We start from the raw sequence: 13,487 nt of genomic DNA on the forward strand, positions 1-13,487 counted from the left end.
TTCCATACGGGTTTATTCCCCTGAACACAGAAAATTAGTTTGCAGACATATGTCCTAAACAAGTGTGGGGACAATGCATTTGTTCTTTTATTGTGGTGGCAACCATGTTACAACAGACTACTGTCCACTGCAGAGACCAAGCTGGGAAAAGCAAACAAGCTGTTGGGAACTATATAACTATTTCGTTAAATATAGGCCTGAATGCTGAAACTGACTTTGAGGGAACAGAATAGGAATGTTAGTGTATTTCCCATACCGTATCTTAAAATTCTTATGTCTATTGGTATATTCTGAAGAGCAAGTCATGAGATACTACATTTAAGGAACTCCTTTGACCTATGCTGATGGAATGAGAAACGACACCATAACGAAACATAGGAACAGGTTATTGTTCAAGGTTAAGCCATGGGAGAAACTAGTTAACTTTTTCCTTAGTTATACAGATTTGCTACATTAATTGCTGCAGGATCATGAATCCCCCCCCCCAACTGTTGTGTAACATCAGCATAATGACCAGAGGTGATATTACTGTACAACTCTACATAGTGCTTTAATTCATTAGTTTCATCTGGGATTTCTCACACACAAAGTGGTCTCTGTGACATCTGTCAATTCAGTGACCAAGCTCTTTGCCTTGCAGTGTGCCCCATAGGGTTTTAAAAAAAGAAGTCCGTGGCAATACAGATTAACAGTTCAAATGCTATAAGCAGTAACTCACAAGTTGTATCCTGTATATTGTTAGTCCTTACCTGGCCAGCAGCCAGAATGCTCAAAATGGCCACCCTAGTATCTGGGTCCTTCTGAAATTGATTGACAAGGCTGATTCTTTCAGCTGAAGGTACGCTTCCATCTATTCGAATATATCGAGCCTGTGAAGTAAGAAAACCAAAGCATTACCCGAAGTTAAAGGAAATCCTTGTCTTTGCATATGAACAGCCAAGATGCGACAAACACAGACTTTTAAAAAAGCAAGCATTTTTTTAAAGCAAGCACCAAAAAGAATGTGTACTGGTTTAGAGCTAGATAGTAAGATCCTTTAAAAGCAGTGGAAGAAAATAAGCCACACTTACCTTGCTTTCTATCACTGCCTCTGTACATGCCTGAAGCATGCTTAAGTGATGAGCAAAGACTAGAAACTTCAGTTTGTCATTCTGAAGCAGCATTTTGATGTAATCCTTTACTGCTCCTGCCTAAAACATACAAAGCACCTTGGAATTTTGTTGTAATAAAACAGTTAAAAGGATAAAACAAAGTAATTTGTGTTGATGTAAAAGAGAAAACTACATTAGCATACAAGGTTAATTTCCTCTCTCAGTTTGAACAATATCCATTATCTGAAGTGTGCCAAGCAAACAAAAAGCCAATCTATGCATCACGTTATCTTACAGATATATCTTACTGGCACATCATCATTAGTGTAGATCCACTAAGGGTTGTATCTGAAGGCAGACTGTGAGAATGGAAAGACCCTTCTGCTTGTGTAAAGGGGATAACTATTTCTGCTGAACCCCAGCTCTATCAGCTGGGCCACATCCCATTCTATTCCTGAGGATGCCTGACCTTCAGGATTGGTTTTGTGGGAATCATGCATGCCAACTCCTGGGGGCCAAGCCTCCCTCAATGTTTTGAGTGGGCCAGGACCCCCTACTGTTCAAAGCAAATGCAGAGCGACATCACGACGTTGTGCAATGTTGCGTGTGTGACATCAGGACATTGTGTTGGGCCCCCTCTATGTTTTTTTTTAGAAGATGGCGCTTCTATTGGGGATAATGAGAGCTGAAGCACAGAGGAGGACTGTAAGTGAGCCACTATTACAGTTCTCTGGAATCAACACAAAGTGTTTTTACTACAAGTACACTGTGTTACTTGCTGCCTGCCCCTTAAAAAGCAGTCAGGAATGCAACTTGGCACTGAAAATAAATTTGCAGCTAAAGACAGTGCCAAGTGAGATAATTAAAACATGAACACTATCTACTAAGTTGAAAGACAAAGTTAAAAGTGTGGCCTTGTCTTATCTAAAGCCTGAACCTGTATTCTAAAATTAGAGACAAGAGTTTATCTTCGGTGTAACTGGATACTGCTCATTAATTCAGAGATACTTTACGACAATAGGTAGGAACCAAAGTCCTTCTGTTCTCAGATGAGTGTGTGACCCAGTGTAGGCTTCCATGAATGGAAGTGGGGAAAGGTGGGAGAGAGGGGTTTGATTGTTTTTGCTAATAGCTCCTGCAGCCCTTCATTTGGGGGGAAACCCTTAAACAGCGTGGGAGGTGGTACACAGCCTGCAGGGAAAATATGCAAAAATGATCTTGCACTTCCATTTGCGGAAGAATGATGCATCAGAGCCCCTTCCAAAAATGGAAGGAATTCTGTTCACCAAAGAGTGTCTTTGAATCCCGCACACTATTCAAAACCCTACTTCTTTCACTCTGAGGGACTCATTCCCTCATGGGCCATGGGCCAGTAGCAAGCAAGTCCAGAGGCAAAAGCTGGCCAGAGCATGGATGCAAACCTTTCCGCTGTACAGTGGGCTACACTGCAGCCTCACAGAAGCCAGACTTCTCTATACAGGCAAGCGAGAGGCTTCCTCACCATTCCAGGACACATTCCAGACCAGGAAAGTACACAAGGAGGGTGCAAAGCACAGCTGGTGAGGAGTGGGGCCTAGAGAGAGCTCTGAGGGCCAGACAGAGATGGCTGGAGGGTCAAATTTGGGCCCTGGGCCTGAGATTCGCCCCCCATGCCTGCCATGATAGTTTGACAAAATACAGTGACAGAAAAATCACTTTATACTGGGCTGCTATAATTTTCAGGAAAATACAGGAAGAGACAATCTAACAAATGAATGGACAAATTTGTATATATAGGAAAAGGCAGTACAATTCTTTAAATAAATGTTAAAAATGGCAAAGACATGTCAAGATTACCTTGGCAATGGCAGTCTGCTTGAACATGCTTGTAATTAGGCTCATCACCTGGAAAAAGTCACTTTCCGCGGGATCTAAATTTGAAGCTCTCATTAATTTCTCCCACTCTTCAAAGCTAGCATTTAATTCCTGCACAGGAGGGAATGGCAATATTTAGAGGCAAAAAATGTGAAAGGGCAAAACAATTACTGTTTCTCTGAATCATGCCCTACTTTTGCTACCGAGAAGAAAAGAGAAAAACAACAGTCCCTAAAGATGCCAGCTTCTTCAGAGGAATGCTAGTGCAGAGGTAGGTCAGTCACATGTTGCTGCCAAGAATAGCAGCCCAAGACAAGCTCGGGACAAAAATATCAAAATAAAAAGAATTTACAGCTCATTCTGTTTCAGTCATATATCAATGGCTAAAAACACCCCTTCTTCAAGGCTCAAAAAGAACTGAAAGCTGGCAAAGAAATCAAAAACAGTGAAGCACATTGGTCTCAGGGCTATACTTTTACAGCACCTTGCTTTAATGCCTTGGCAAATATAACGAAACATTTCACTGTTGTGCTTATTAATTCGGTGCAACTGACTGTGCTACTTATTTAAAATACAGCAATTGTCATTGTTTCAGACCATTAGTCATAATGCTATTTTAAATGAATAAACTCTGACTTTAGTAGCTGTTGGCACCAAGTGAGAAGACCATGAATTCTCCTTGTGCCGTTTCTCAAAGTACCTCTGAAATTACCCAGTGGGATTCTTGGTTCTTAAAATGTGTTGAAAGCTGCACTGAGCATGAAGAAGAAGAGGAGGAGTTTGGATTTGATATCCCGCTTTATCACTACCCTAAGGAGTCTCCAAGCGGCTAACATTCTATTTTCCCTTCCTTCCCCACAACAAACACTCTGTGAGGTGACTGAGGCTGAGAGACTTCAGAGAAATGTGACTAGCCCAAGGTCACCCAGCAGCTGCATGTGGAGGAGCAGGGAATCGAACCCGGTTCACTGCTCTTAACCACTACACCACACTGTTCCATGTGGCAGTCTTCAACTAAGTTGTCGTTCTTGTTGTTGTTGTTGTGTGTGAAACAAGGTCTGTTTGCACAGAAGGACTTTCCCGCTCTCTCTTCCCTCCTCCCCAGGCCCCTAAATCTGCTCTGCGGGGTAGAAGGAACCCCCAGAACAGGTGCAGTGGGAGGGGGAGGCTGACATGGAGAGAGGTCCCATTATGTAAGTGGATCTCAGTCCTCATGTACATTTCCCACTTAGCCCTGCACTGGACGCCACCCATAGTTATCTGGACAGTGCCCATTACTACTAAACCTTACACAAAGTTCATACTGGGACTTAACTGTGTATAAAAGTATGCTTTCCAATTTGCTAAAGCATTCAAACAAAAGTTCCAGGCAGGAAGAGATTGTTCTCCTAGGATTATGGCAGTAAATGCAAAACAAGACTTCTAAACCCCTTTTTAATAGATAACTGAATATCACCACTAGCAAAAAGTGATACTGTTTTCATAGGAGTTATTGGTTACTGCTTCTTTCAGTAACCGCTGAAAGAGTAACCGCTGAAAGAGAGGTTAAACGCTACTTCTAAAAGGTACTGTTAAGTTCCTGAAGAGTTCAGCTGTACTAGGTTTTATTAAAGTTGTCAGTGAGACACTGAAATCATTGAGTTATATACTTGGGCGAACCTAGTTTTTTAACCACACAGGCTGAGGTTCTTAGTCAAGTCACACAACGAGAGTTTTCAGAACGAGGTAATTCTGTGTGTATACTACACACAACACTTAAAACCATAAAAATGAATCACCACCATCACGCAGGTAATAGTACACTGGTTTACCGTAGCAGCAGTTTGGGGAAGATCAAAAGAAATCCGTTGTCTGATTTTAGGTGGCAACTGAGTTAAAACTTCATTTTTCAGACGCCTAATCATTATATCACTTAGCAACTGGTGCAGTTCATCTAAATTTGAAGCTCCTCTGCAGTCCCACTGTCGTCTTTTACCAAAGAATCTGGAGCAATTAAAGAGTAGTGAAAAATAGGACACTTAATTTAAATCAACATTAGTTAGCATTTGATTTTACAAAGAAGAAGCACGCAAGTCTATTTGATCAGCATTCCACAACTCTGCAAAAAGAGCAAACCATATAAAGGAGTATCTCAGTGGTCTGTTGCAGCCACAATGTTGCTGATCTCTTAATCACGTTGCAGAAACACAAAATTTAGTAGTAATAATAATTTATTATATTATAATTTATTATATATACCCCAGCCACTCTGGGCGACTCCCAACAGATTAAAAACTCGATAAAACATTAAACATTAAAAACTTCCCGAAACATGCTGAACCAAATTCATTCATAAATTAGGTAACAAAATGATAGTATGATGTTTGAAACAAATTACGTGTTCCTTTTTGTGTGTGGATTCAGTTCTTGTAGCAAAGCCAAAGCTGGTTCAAGAAAAGAGGGTTCAACTAATTGGTCCTGTCAGTGGAAGCCCTGAGCAAAAACTTCCTCTTGTGCAACAGGGCCTTCCCTGCCCTCTACCCCGCCCCAACAAATTGGCCCTAACAGGATTGGAAGAGCATGTTTGGGTGGGCAGGAAGAGTCATTCTGTGTGGCAAGCCAAAATGCACTCCAAAATCGTAAGGGGAAGGAAGACATAAGGGTCAGAGTGAGTCCAAACCAAAGGCCAAGTGGAACAGCTCTGTCTTGCAGGCCATGCAGAAAGATGTCAAGTCCCACAAGGCCCTAGTCTCTTGTGACAGAGCGTTCCACCAAGTTGGGGCCAGTACTGAAAAGGCCCTGGCCCTAGTGGTGACCAATCTAACCACCTTGTGACTTGGGACCTCCAAGGTGTTGTCATTTGTGGACCTTAAGGTCCTCCGTGGGGCATACCAGGAGAGGTGGTCCCGTAGGTATGTGGGTCCTAGGCCGCATAGGGCTTTAAAAGTCAAAACCAGCACCTTAAACAGCCTCACAAGGGGACCCCCCAATGTGAGACTCAGCATGAAGAAACATGGGGAAAGATTTGGTGTGCATGCAAAAAAACCTTGAGCTTATAATGCATCCTAACCCAGAAAATGGTGAGCTATTACTTCCCTGTTCAGGGAAGTTTTTAATGTGTGATTTTACTGTATTTTTGGTTTCTGTGGAAGCCGCCCAGAGTGGCTGGGAGACCCAGCCAGATGGGCGGGGTAGAAATAAATAATAATAATAATAATAATAATAATAATAATAATAATAATAATTCCCCTTACTTGTAAGATTACTGCACCACCCATTAACAACAAGCCATCTGGACAGTTCATAAATAAAACCTTGGGATAGTATTCAAAGTAGTGCTAAGGAGACACAAAGATTTTTGCTTGCCAGATGGAACTATCTCCCTTCTCCTCCCCTCCACCTACTGTTCTGGTTTCAGAATGGATTTGGGGGAAGTTCAGGGGCCATGTGGTGGTGGTGGTGGGGAACACTGATGCACTAGTGAGAGTCCTTTCGCTGGCTTCTGCTTAGTTGAATCCAGCCCATGAAGAATAAATATGGAACACAGACATGAAATCTTAAACCACAGCTCAGCCCAATTTCTTGCAGTTAGAAAGGGGAGAAGAAGAGGAAAGGGGGAGAGGCAGAAGGAGAGAAAAGCGGTTTGCCCAATCAACCACAGTTACATAGTCCCTGAAAGTTTACTTCTTGAAGATTTAGAGCCTCAACAGAAAAAGGTTGTCCATCACAATCTCAAGCAATTAAATCAGTAAAATGATCAAGAGGGGAAAAACAAACATCAATAGGGAAGTAAAAGTTGCTGAAATACTAGTACCTGAAATGCGCGTCGCAATACTTTTTTGCATATTCAGTCCATGTGCCAAATTTTTGTGGGCAAATCGCTTCAAGTTGCATGAAAAGCTGTAAAAACCATCGTAAGCGGACTTTATTAAGATTTTCTCAAAATCTGAAAGACACTCATTCTGCTTCTATATGCATAACCAGCACCATTCCGAAAATTGCATCAGTCATGGGCAACTTCCAAGTAGCCCCTCTGACATCACCAGCACAAAGTTAGATGCCTTGCCCTGGCTATAGCTGCATAGTCTAGGAAATGCCTAACAGCTTATACCAAATGGTTGTATTTTTTCAAATTCAATAAAATGGCTTCTTTGTTTTATCACCTTACTGCTTATGTGGTCTTAAATGCTTTCTACCACAGCAATATCCCACCATTTCTCTACTGAGAGGGTATTATGCTCATCTACTCCAGCCCCACTGTCATACCCATAGTTCCAAAAATGTGCTCTGCACAAATCCTTATGGTAAGCAGTACAAAAAATGTATTAAACTATAGAATAATCTGAATTACACTGTACAATATAAAGGAAAAAACTATGTATATTTTATTTGTATTTATAATGCATACTTTATACCATTTTGTAAACTGCTTAGAGGTTTTGATGATTAGGTGCTCTCTCTCTATATATATAATGTTAAATAAAATAAATAAAATTATTTCACTTTTATGCCCAGTTCAGATGTCATAGCAAGTCAGGAATGTGCTTTGGATGCCTGTGTTACCTCCCCTTCCTTTTTTTCTAATTTCTTGTCCCCTCTTCCTGGTTTGGTTTGTGGCCCCTACAGTTTGCCGAGTCATCCTAATCAGACTAACTATGGATGCTGCAAACCATATAATTGGAAAGCAGACATCATGGCAACTTAGGGTTACCATAAAGTGAGATAAGGAACCCAGTGCGAGGGGAATAGAAAAGACACACGCTCAAAGTATATTCCCAGTGGACCAGCATGGCTTGGCTGTGATATGTGAACCAGGCATCACATAGTGATATTCAGAACCTCTTCAGGTCTTCCCAACGCAGGAGTTCCAGTGAGGAGAATGGCCCGAGTGGCGTTCTGTACAATAGGTAACAAAATGTTGCTACGAGATGCATTTCTGGATTTCATGTAGTGTGATTCATCAACTACCACCACTTTGAAATTCTGTTTGTACAGAGCTTCTGTTAAAGTCTTTGCATCTGAAGTTAGCAAGCCATAACCCAGAACAGTGACTTTGCTCGTAGGTATTCTCCTAGGAAAAAGGAGAGAGCAAAACATAAATTTATCAAGTTATAAATGGATTGCTGTAAGGGTAAATGGCAAACTAGCTAAATTCTGTTAATTTATATTTATGTAGTTTATGTTTACTCTGCTGGATACAGCACAGAAGTTTTAGGTTGCCAAAAGAAGACTGGCAAAATATGCAATAGAATTTAATACAGCTCTTGTTTTGTACTTCAATTAACCCCAACGTGTTTTGCTTTCAAAAGTGTTTGAGCTTTTGAAAGTATTTTATTTATATTAATTAATACAGGGGAAAAAACATCAGAGAAAGTTGAGATACTTCACTCATAATATAGAGGATAATAGTAGATACCGAACCAAAAGCTGTCACAAGTAAAGGAAGTAAAGCAGTGCTTATGGATATTCAAACACACAGAAGTTGTGTTCACACATCACACAATGACTAGTTTAACAAGGCAGCTTCAGAATGCATGGTTTGAAGTTGATTTGCTTTGAAACTAAACCACAATGCCTGGTGTGTGAGCAACAAGCCAAGATTCAGTGGAAGCAAAACAAAAGGCTGCTAAAGTTCTCCTTCCAAGTATGCCAGAAATGGGCAGGAGGGCTTGCTCAGGTTCATTACAGCTTCTGCATGCTGGAATAAATCATGGCTTAGTGAGATGTCCAAACCAGACCAGCACGCTCTTAACAATGGAAGTAGATTTGTAAGTACAGCAAAAAGACCACACCATTTTAAGTGCTTCAGAGCTACTGTTTGGATGGCAAAGCAATGCGACTGATAGCATGCCACTTACCAGGTGTCAGTTTTATTCTGAATAATGACGATATCCTCTGGAGAAAGTTCTGGGATCCATTTCTCCATCTCATCAACCCAAGGGTACCTCAGAGAGGAGGGTACCACTATTAACAGAGGCCATTCATTTTTGTAGTAGTAAGTTATAGCTATTGCTTGAATCGTCTTCCCCAAGCCCATCTAAGTCACAACAAATTGAAATAAAAAGAAGAAAAGCTTAATTGTATGAAAGCAGGGAACATCCTTATCAGTGGTTTATCTAGAAAAAGTCCTGCCAGCTGTTTACACTTTTCATTTGCAGATGACAGCCACCTTAGAACCTCCAAAATGTATTACTCAACTTAAGTGCATTTTGAGGAGACTAAGATAATCACTTCCAACACCTGCTCAGTTAAGGACATTAGAAGGAGATGGGTAGACATAAAGCCCCCATACTCACATATCCACAGATATATAAACCTACAAAATATACCTCATTCTCCCTCGCAACACACATAAAACACCCCCCCTCCAATACTCATATACTCCTTATTTTTTCATGGATCAGGAAGAACTAAAACACATCATTTTGAATTCACACGATTTTTTTACATTGAACCCACAGAATAATCATGGTCCCTTGGATGTGGAAATAAAATTCTTATTCCCATACCAGCTTGCTTATGTCTTAAGATCTTCTGCCCTAAGATCTGCAGACACACTCTTTAGTAAAGGAAAACATGTTTCCACAAAGGAGAGGGCCTTTTCTGTGGTGGCACCCTGCCTTTAGCATGCCAAGAGAAAGGGCCATGGCACAGCGGTAGAGCACCTGCTTTGCATTCAGAAGGTTGCAGTTTCAATCCCTGGCATCTTCAGTTAGGACTGGGGTGTCCCATGCCAGAAACCCTGGAGAGCAGCTATCAGTTAGTATATAGACAATACTGAACTAAATGGACCATTGGTCTGACTTGGTATAAGGCAGTTTCTCATGCTACTTTCCTGAGGAAACATACCAGGTGAGGCCAACATAAGCTTTCCTGTCAGGTTATGACTTTCCAGATTGCCCAGGTATTTTAGATCACAGATGATTTTGTTTGCCCTACTCTGCTTTTTAGATTTTGCAGCATTAGCTCTTGTCTTTTTTTTAAAAAAAACTTTGTTTTAAAACTGTACAGAGTTTTGGAAGTCGAATCCGTTCCGGAATTCCGTTCGACATCTAAAACGTTCAAATTCCGAAATGTTTGACTTCCAAAGCATGGCTTCTGATTGGTTGCAGGAAGCTCCTGTAGCCAATTGGAAGCCATGGAAGCCCCGTCAGACATTTGGCTTCCGAAAAATGTTCAAAAACTGGAACACTCACTTCCGGTTTCGGTTTGTTCGGGAGCCAAAATGTTAGACTCCCAAGGCGTTTGGGAGCCAAGGTACAACTGTATCTATATTTGTTGCATATGAAGTAGTTTTTATTCACGTTTGTACGATGAAGAGCAGTTAAGAAGTACTTTAAATAAATAAATCTCTCCTGATTCTGTGGGCTGTCTACCCTTACCATCTAGGGAAATCTTAAGTGTACAAGCTAGTTTAAAGTTAATCTGACTTCATCTTCATCTTATAAATTCCATCATTAAAAATTCTGTCTTTGAAATCCAAAGGACAATTTGAGTAAAGAGTTGCAGTTTTGGAATTCATTCCACCAAATAGTAAATTGCATTATATTCATATACAGATAATGTTTCAGCAGCAACCAGCACATTATCTTCGGGTTACACTCAACACTTGTTTATGTGAATTTATCATCATTTCTTCATAACACATACAAGAATAAACTTGTACGTTTTGAGTATTAATATACTGAAGATAGCCCAATTCTATGTCTGTTTCCATTGTGTCCAGGTAAGTATGCAGAAGATTGCAGCCTGCCTTACAAATATAACCCACTGACTTTAAGGAAACTTACTTTCCTGAAATGTGCTTATGACTGTAGTCTTAAATAGCTACCCTTTGTTATGTTGCTTCTTCACACTGAGACACTTGCTTCTCTCAAATTAAAAAGTAACGTAATCGTGAAGGTGGTAATTGACTGAAAATGAATAAATTCATGAGCATTTCGCCATTCAGTTGGAGTTTTCAATTAAAGGGGCAGTTACCTTGAACTAACTACGAACACCGGTAATTAAAATCAGGAGATAAGGTTATTGTTTGTCCCAACTCAGTTCTAAAGTTACTTACTAAGAAATCTTTCTTTCACACATACACACAGTTTGAAGTACAATAATGCTAGCATTATGGCTATTTAGATAGCATGGCATAGGCTAAGATTTGGAGTTCCCTTTTGTAAGGCTGCCCAGTTCACCTCTCCCATTATAGCTGATGCCCTCACACTCCATTCCTGGCTGTTACAGGCACTTTTCCAAGGACTGGGGGTGGGGGCAAGAGGATGGAGTGAGTGGTGAACAGGTCACATTGTGTAAGCAGTGTTTAGCTACACTTTTCTACATCTAACTCGCTGAAAAATATTCGCTGAATATCAAATTCACCTCTCAGCAAAACTGAGAGGCACTTCAGTCTATGAAAACATATTACTTGAGGTTGACTTCATTGTTCCACATTTTCAATAAGTTGATTAGTAAGTCCCATTTTGATTGTCACTACTTTAAAGTTTACATTTGCACCAAGTATCTGTATGGGGAAATTATCCTTTTAATTAATCTTTTAAGTACACATTATTTTATTATTTACGAATTGCTCCCCATGAATCATTTCAAAGAGATTTACAAATATCTAAATAGGTTACAGAAAAAAGATATGCACAGTTGTGCACTAGTTTAATCCAAAGTAAGCAGTTACAGAATAGACTGAATGGCTAAAGAGCCACTTACCTCATCTGCAATCATACACCTAGAGGTGAAAATAAAAATAAAAATTAGAAGGTAACCCAGAACTTTAACTGAATAAAGCATGCATTCTATACAGTTTGCTAACACATATTTGTTTTCCAAGATATAAAACTCCCAACAATTTCTCTTCAACACTGTTTAATGCTAATATTGACCAGGATCTAAGTAATGCAAGTAATTCCACGGGCTTTAAACTCTTGAACAGCAAATAGGTCCCAGCCATAACTATGCTGCAGGGAAAACCACTTGGTCTTTTCCGATATGGCAAGGGGGCCTGTTGGGAGAAAAGAAGGGGGAAAGTCTAACTAATGCTGCTTTGTAAAACTGTTGGGCCAAGAAAATGCAGACTGCTTTGAGAGAATACAAGGCGTAAACTTTGCCTGTGGGGATGATGCATTTATTTCCTAGCTTGCGGACAATAATGCTTTTCTTCAAGGTGGTTTGGGAAGTACAAATTTAACTTTAGTCTGAGATACCATGAAATTGAGGTGGCGTATGCTCACTCTTTGCATGAAAATCCAGAGAGTGGAACAGGGTGATTATTCATCACTTAAAAAACAACCACCAAGACTTCTCTAATGGGTCCTTCAACTTTGCTCTGTGCAACATGCATGAGGCTACTAGATGTTATTGGGCAGAAATTTGGAGAGAAGTGTCGGAATTGGTTTGTTGATAACAAACCCTTTACTTTTACCTTTTTGTCAGATCAGACAGCTGGGGTGCTTAAGAGTTGTGCAGCTGTTGTGATGTAAAGGTATTTAAATAAACTCCACAAATGATATATGTACCAAGGATTCACATAACAACCACTTATTCACATCGCTGCATTATTCCAATGTGTTGCATGTGAGTTTGCCCTCGAACATGGTTTGGAAACTTCAGCAAATCCAGGATAAGTCTGCTAGCTAGTTCACTGCAGCTGGATGATTTTTACACAGTATGCCACTGTTTCATGATCTGTGCTGGCTGCTTGCTTGTTTCCAGGCCCAACAGAAATGCTGGGTTTGACATTTAAAGCCTTGTACTAGGTTACCTCAAAGTCCCCCTCCTTTGATATCTAACCACCTGGAGCCTGAAAACATCTTCAAATGCCCTTTTCTGAGTGCCGCTGCCATTTGAGGCATATCAGTTGGCTTCTAGGGAGAGGTGGTAGCACCCTGGTTGTGGAATTCTACCTCCAGAGAAGCTTGCCCAGCTGCTTCTTTGTGGTGTCTGTGACCTTTCGAAATCTCTTATTTTTAAAAATCTATTACATTCTGTTTAAATATGCAATTTTATTTATTTGTGGCTGGTTGAATTATTTTAATTTTTTTCTGGTGCTTTAAGGTGCCCAGAGAGCGGTGCTATTGTTGTTAATAAATGTTAATAAAGTAATAAATTGAAACGTTTACATCCCATCTTTTTGTAGAAAATACAGTGGTACCTCGGGTTGAGAACTTAATTCGTTCCGGAGGTCTGTTCTTAGCCTGAAACTGTTCTTAACCTGAAGCACCACTTTAGCTGATGGGGCCTCCCACTACTGCCGCGCCGCCGGAGCATTATTTCTGTTCTCATCCTGAAGCAAAGTTCTTAACCCAAGGTACTATTTCTGGGTTAGCGAAGTCTGTAACCTGAAGCATATGTAACCTGAGGTACCACTGTAGTCAACATGGCTTACAACAGCGTAAAGCATAGAAAACCAGCAGCAATTTAACAAAAAATAATCACAGCTTCCAAACACCCACCTACACCTCTTTAGGGTTTCTAAAAAGAACCTAAACACTGAGGTTTCGGTCAGGCTCCAGAAAACCAGCAGGGAGGTAGATCTGCTTATAAGTACAATAACATATTTAG

At 40.4% G+C, this 13,487-nt stretch overlaps 1 protein-coding gene across 4 annotated transcripts in view; it reads right to left on the reverse strand.

Annotated features, from left to right (window-relative positions):
* ZRANB3 (zinc finger RANBP2-type containing 3) overlaps window positions 1–13,487 on the reverse strand; it is a 43,063-nt gene that overhangs the window by 18,592 nt on the left and 10,984 nt on the right. For all 4 annotated transcript variants that reach the window (XM_081871117.1, XM_081871115.1, XM_081871118.1 and 1 more), the window contains exons 3-10: window positions 11,637–11,655; window positions 8,783–8,961; window positions 7,764–7,995; window positions 6,739–6,824; window positions 4,757–4,928; window positions 2,928–3,056; window positions 1,071–1,190; window positions 750–869 (exon numbers count right to left, since the gene is read on the reverse strand). In XM_081871117.1, the coding sequence (XP_081727243.1) occupies window positions 750–869; window positions 1,071–1,190; window positions 2,928–3,056; window positions 4,757–4,928; window positions 6,739–6,824; window positions 7,764–7,995; window positions 8,783–8,961; window positions 11,637–11,651 (1,053 nt within the window). In that variant the 5' untranslated portion in view covers window positions 11,652–11,655. The remainder of the gene's footprint in view (window positions 1–749; window positions 870–1,070; window positions 1,191–2,927; window positions 3,057–4,756; window positions 4,929–6,738; window positions 6,825–7,763; window positions 7,996–8,782; window positions 8,962–11,636; window positions 11,656–13,487) is intronic.

The sequence above is a fragment of the Podarcis erhardii genome, assembly GCF_964252035.2.
Source record: "Podarcis erhardii genome assembly, chromosome: 1".
NCBI classification, from domain to species: domain Eukaryota; kingdom Metazoa; phylum Chordata; class Lepidosauria; order Squamata; family Lacertidae; genus Podarcis; species Podarcis erhardii.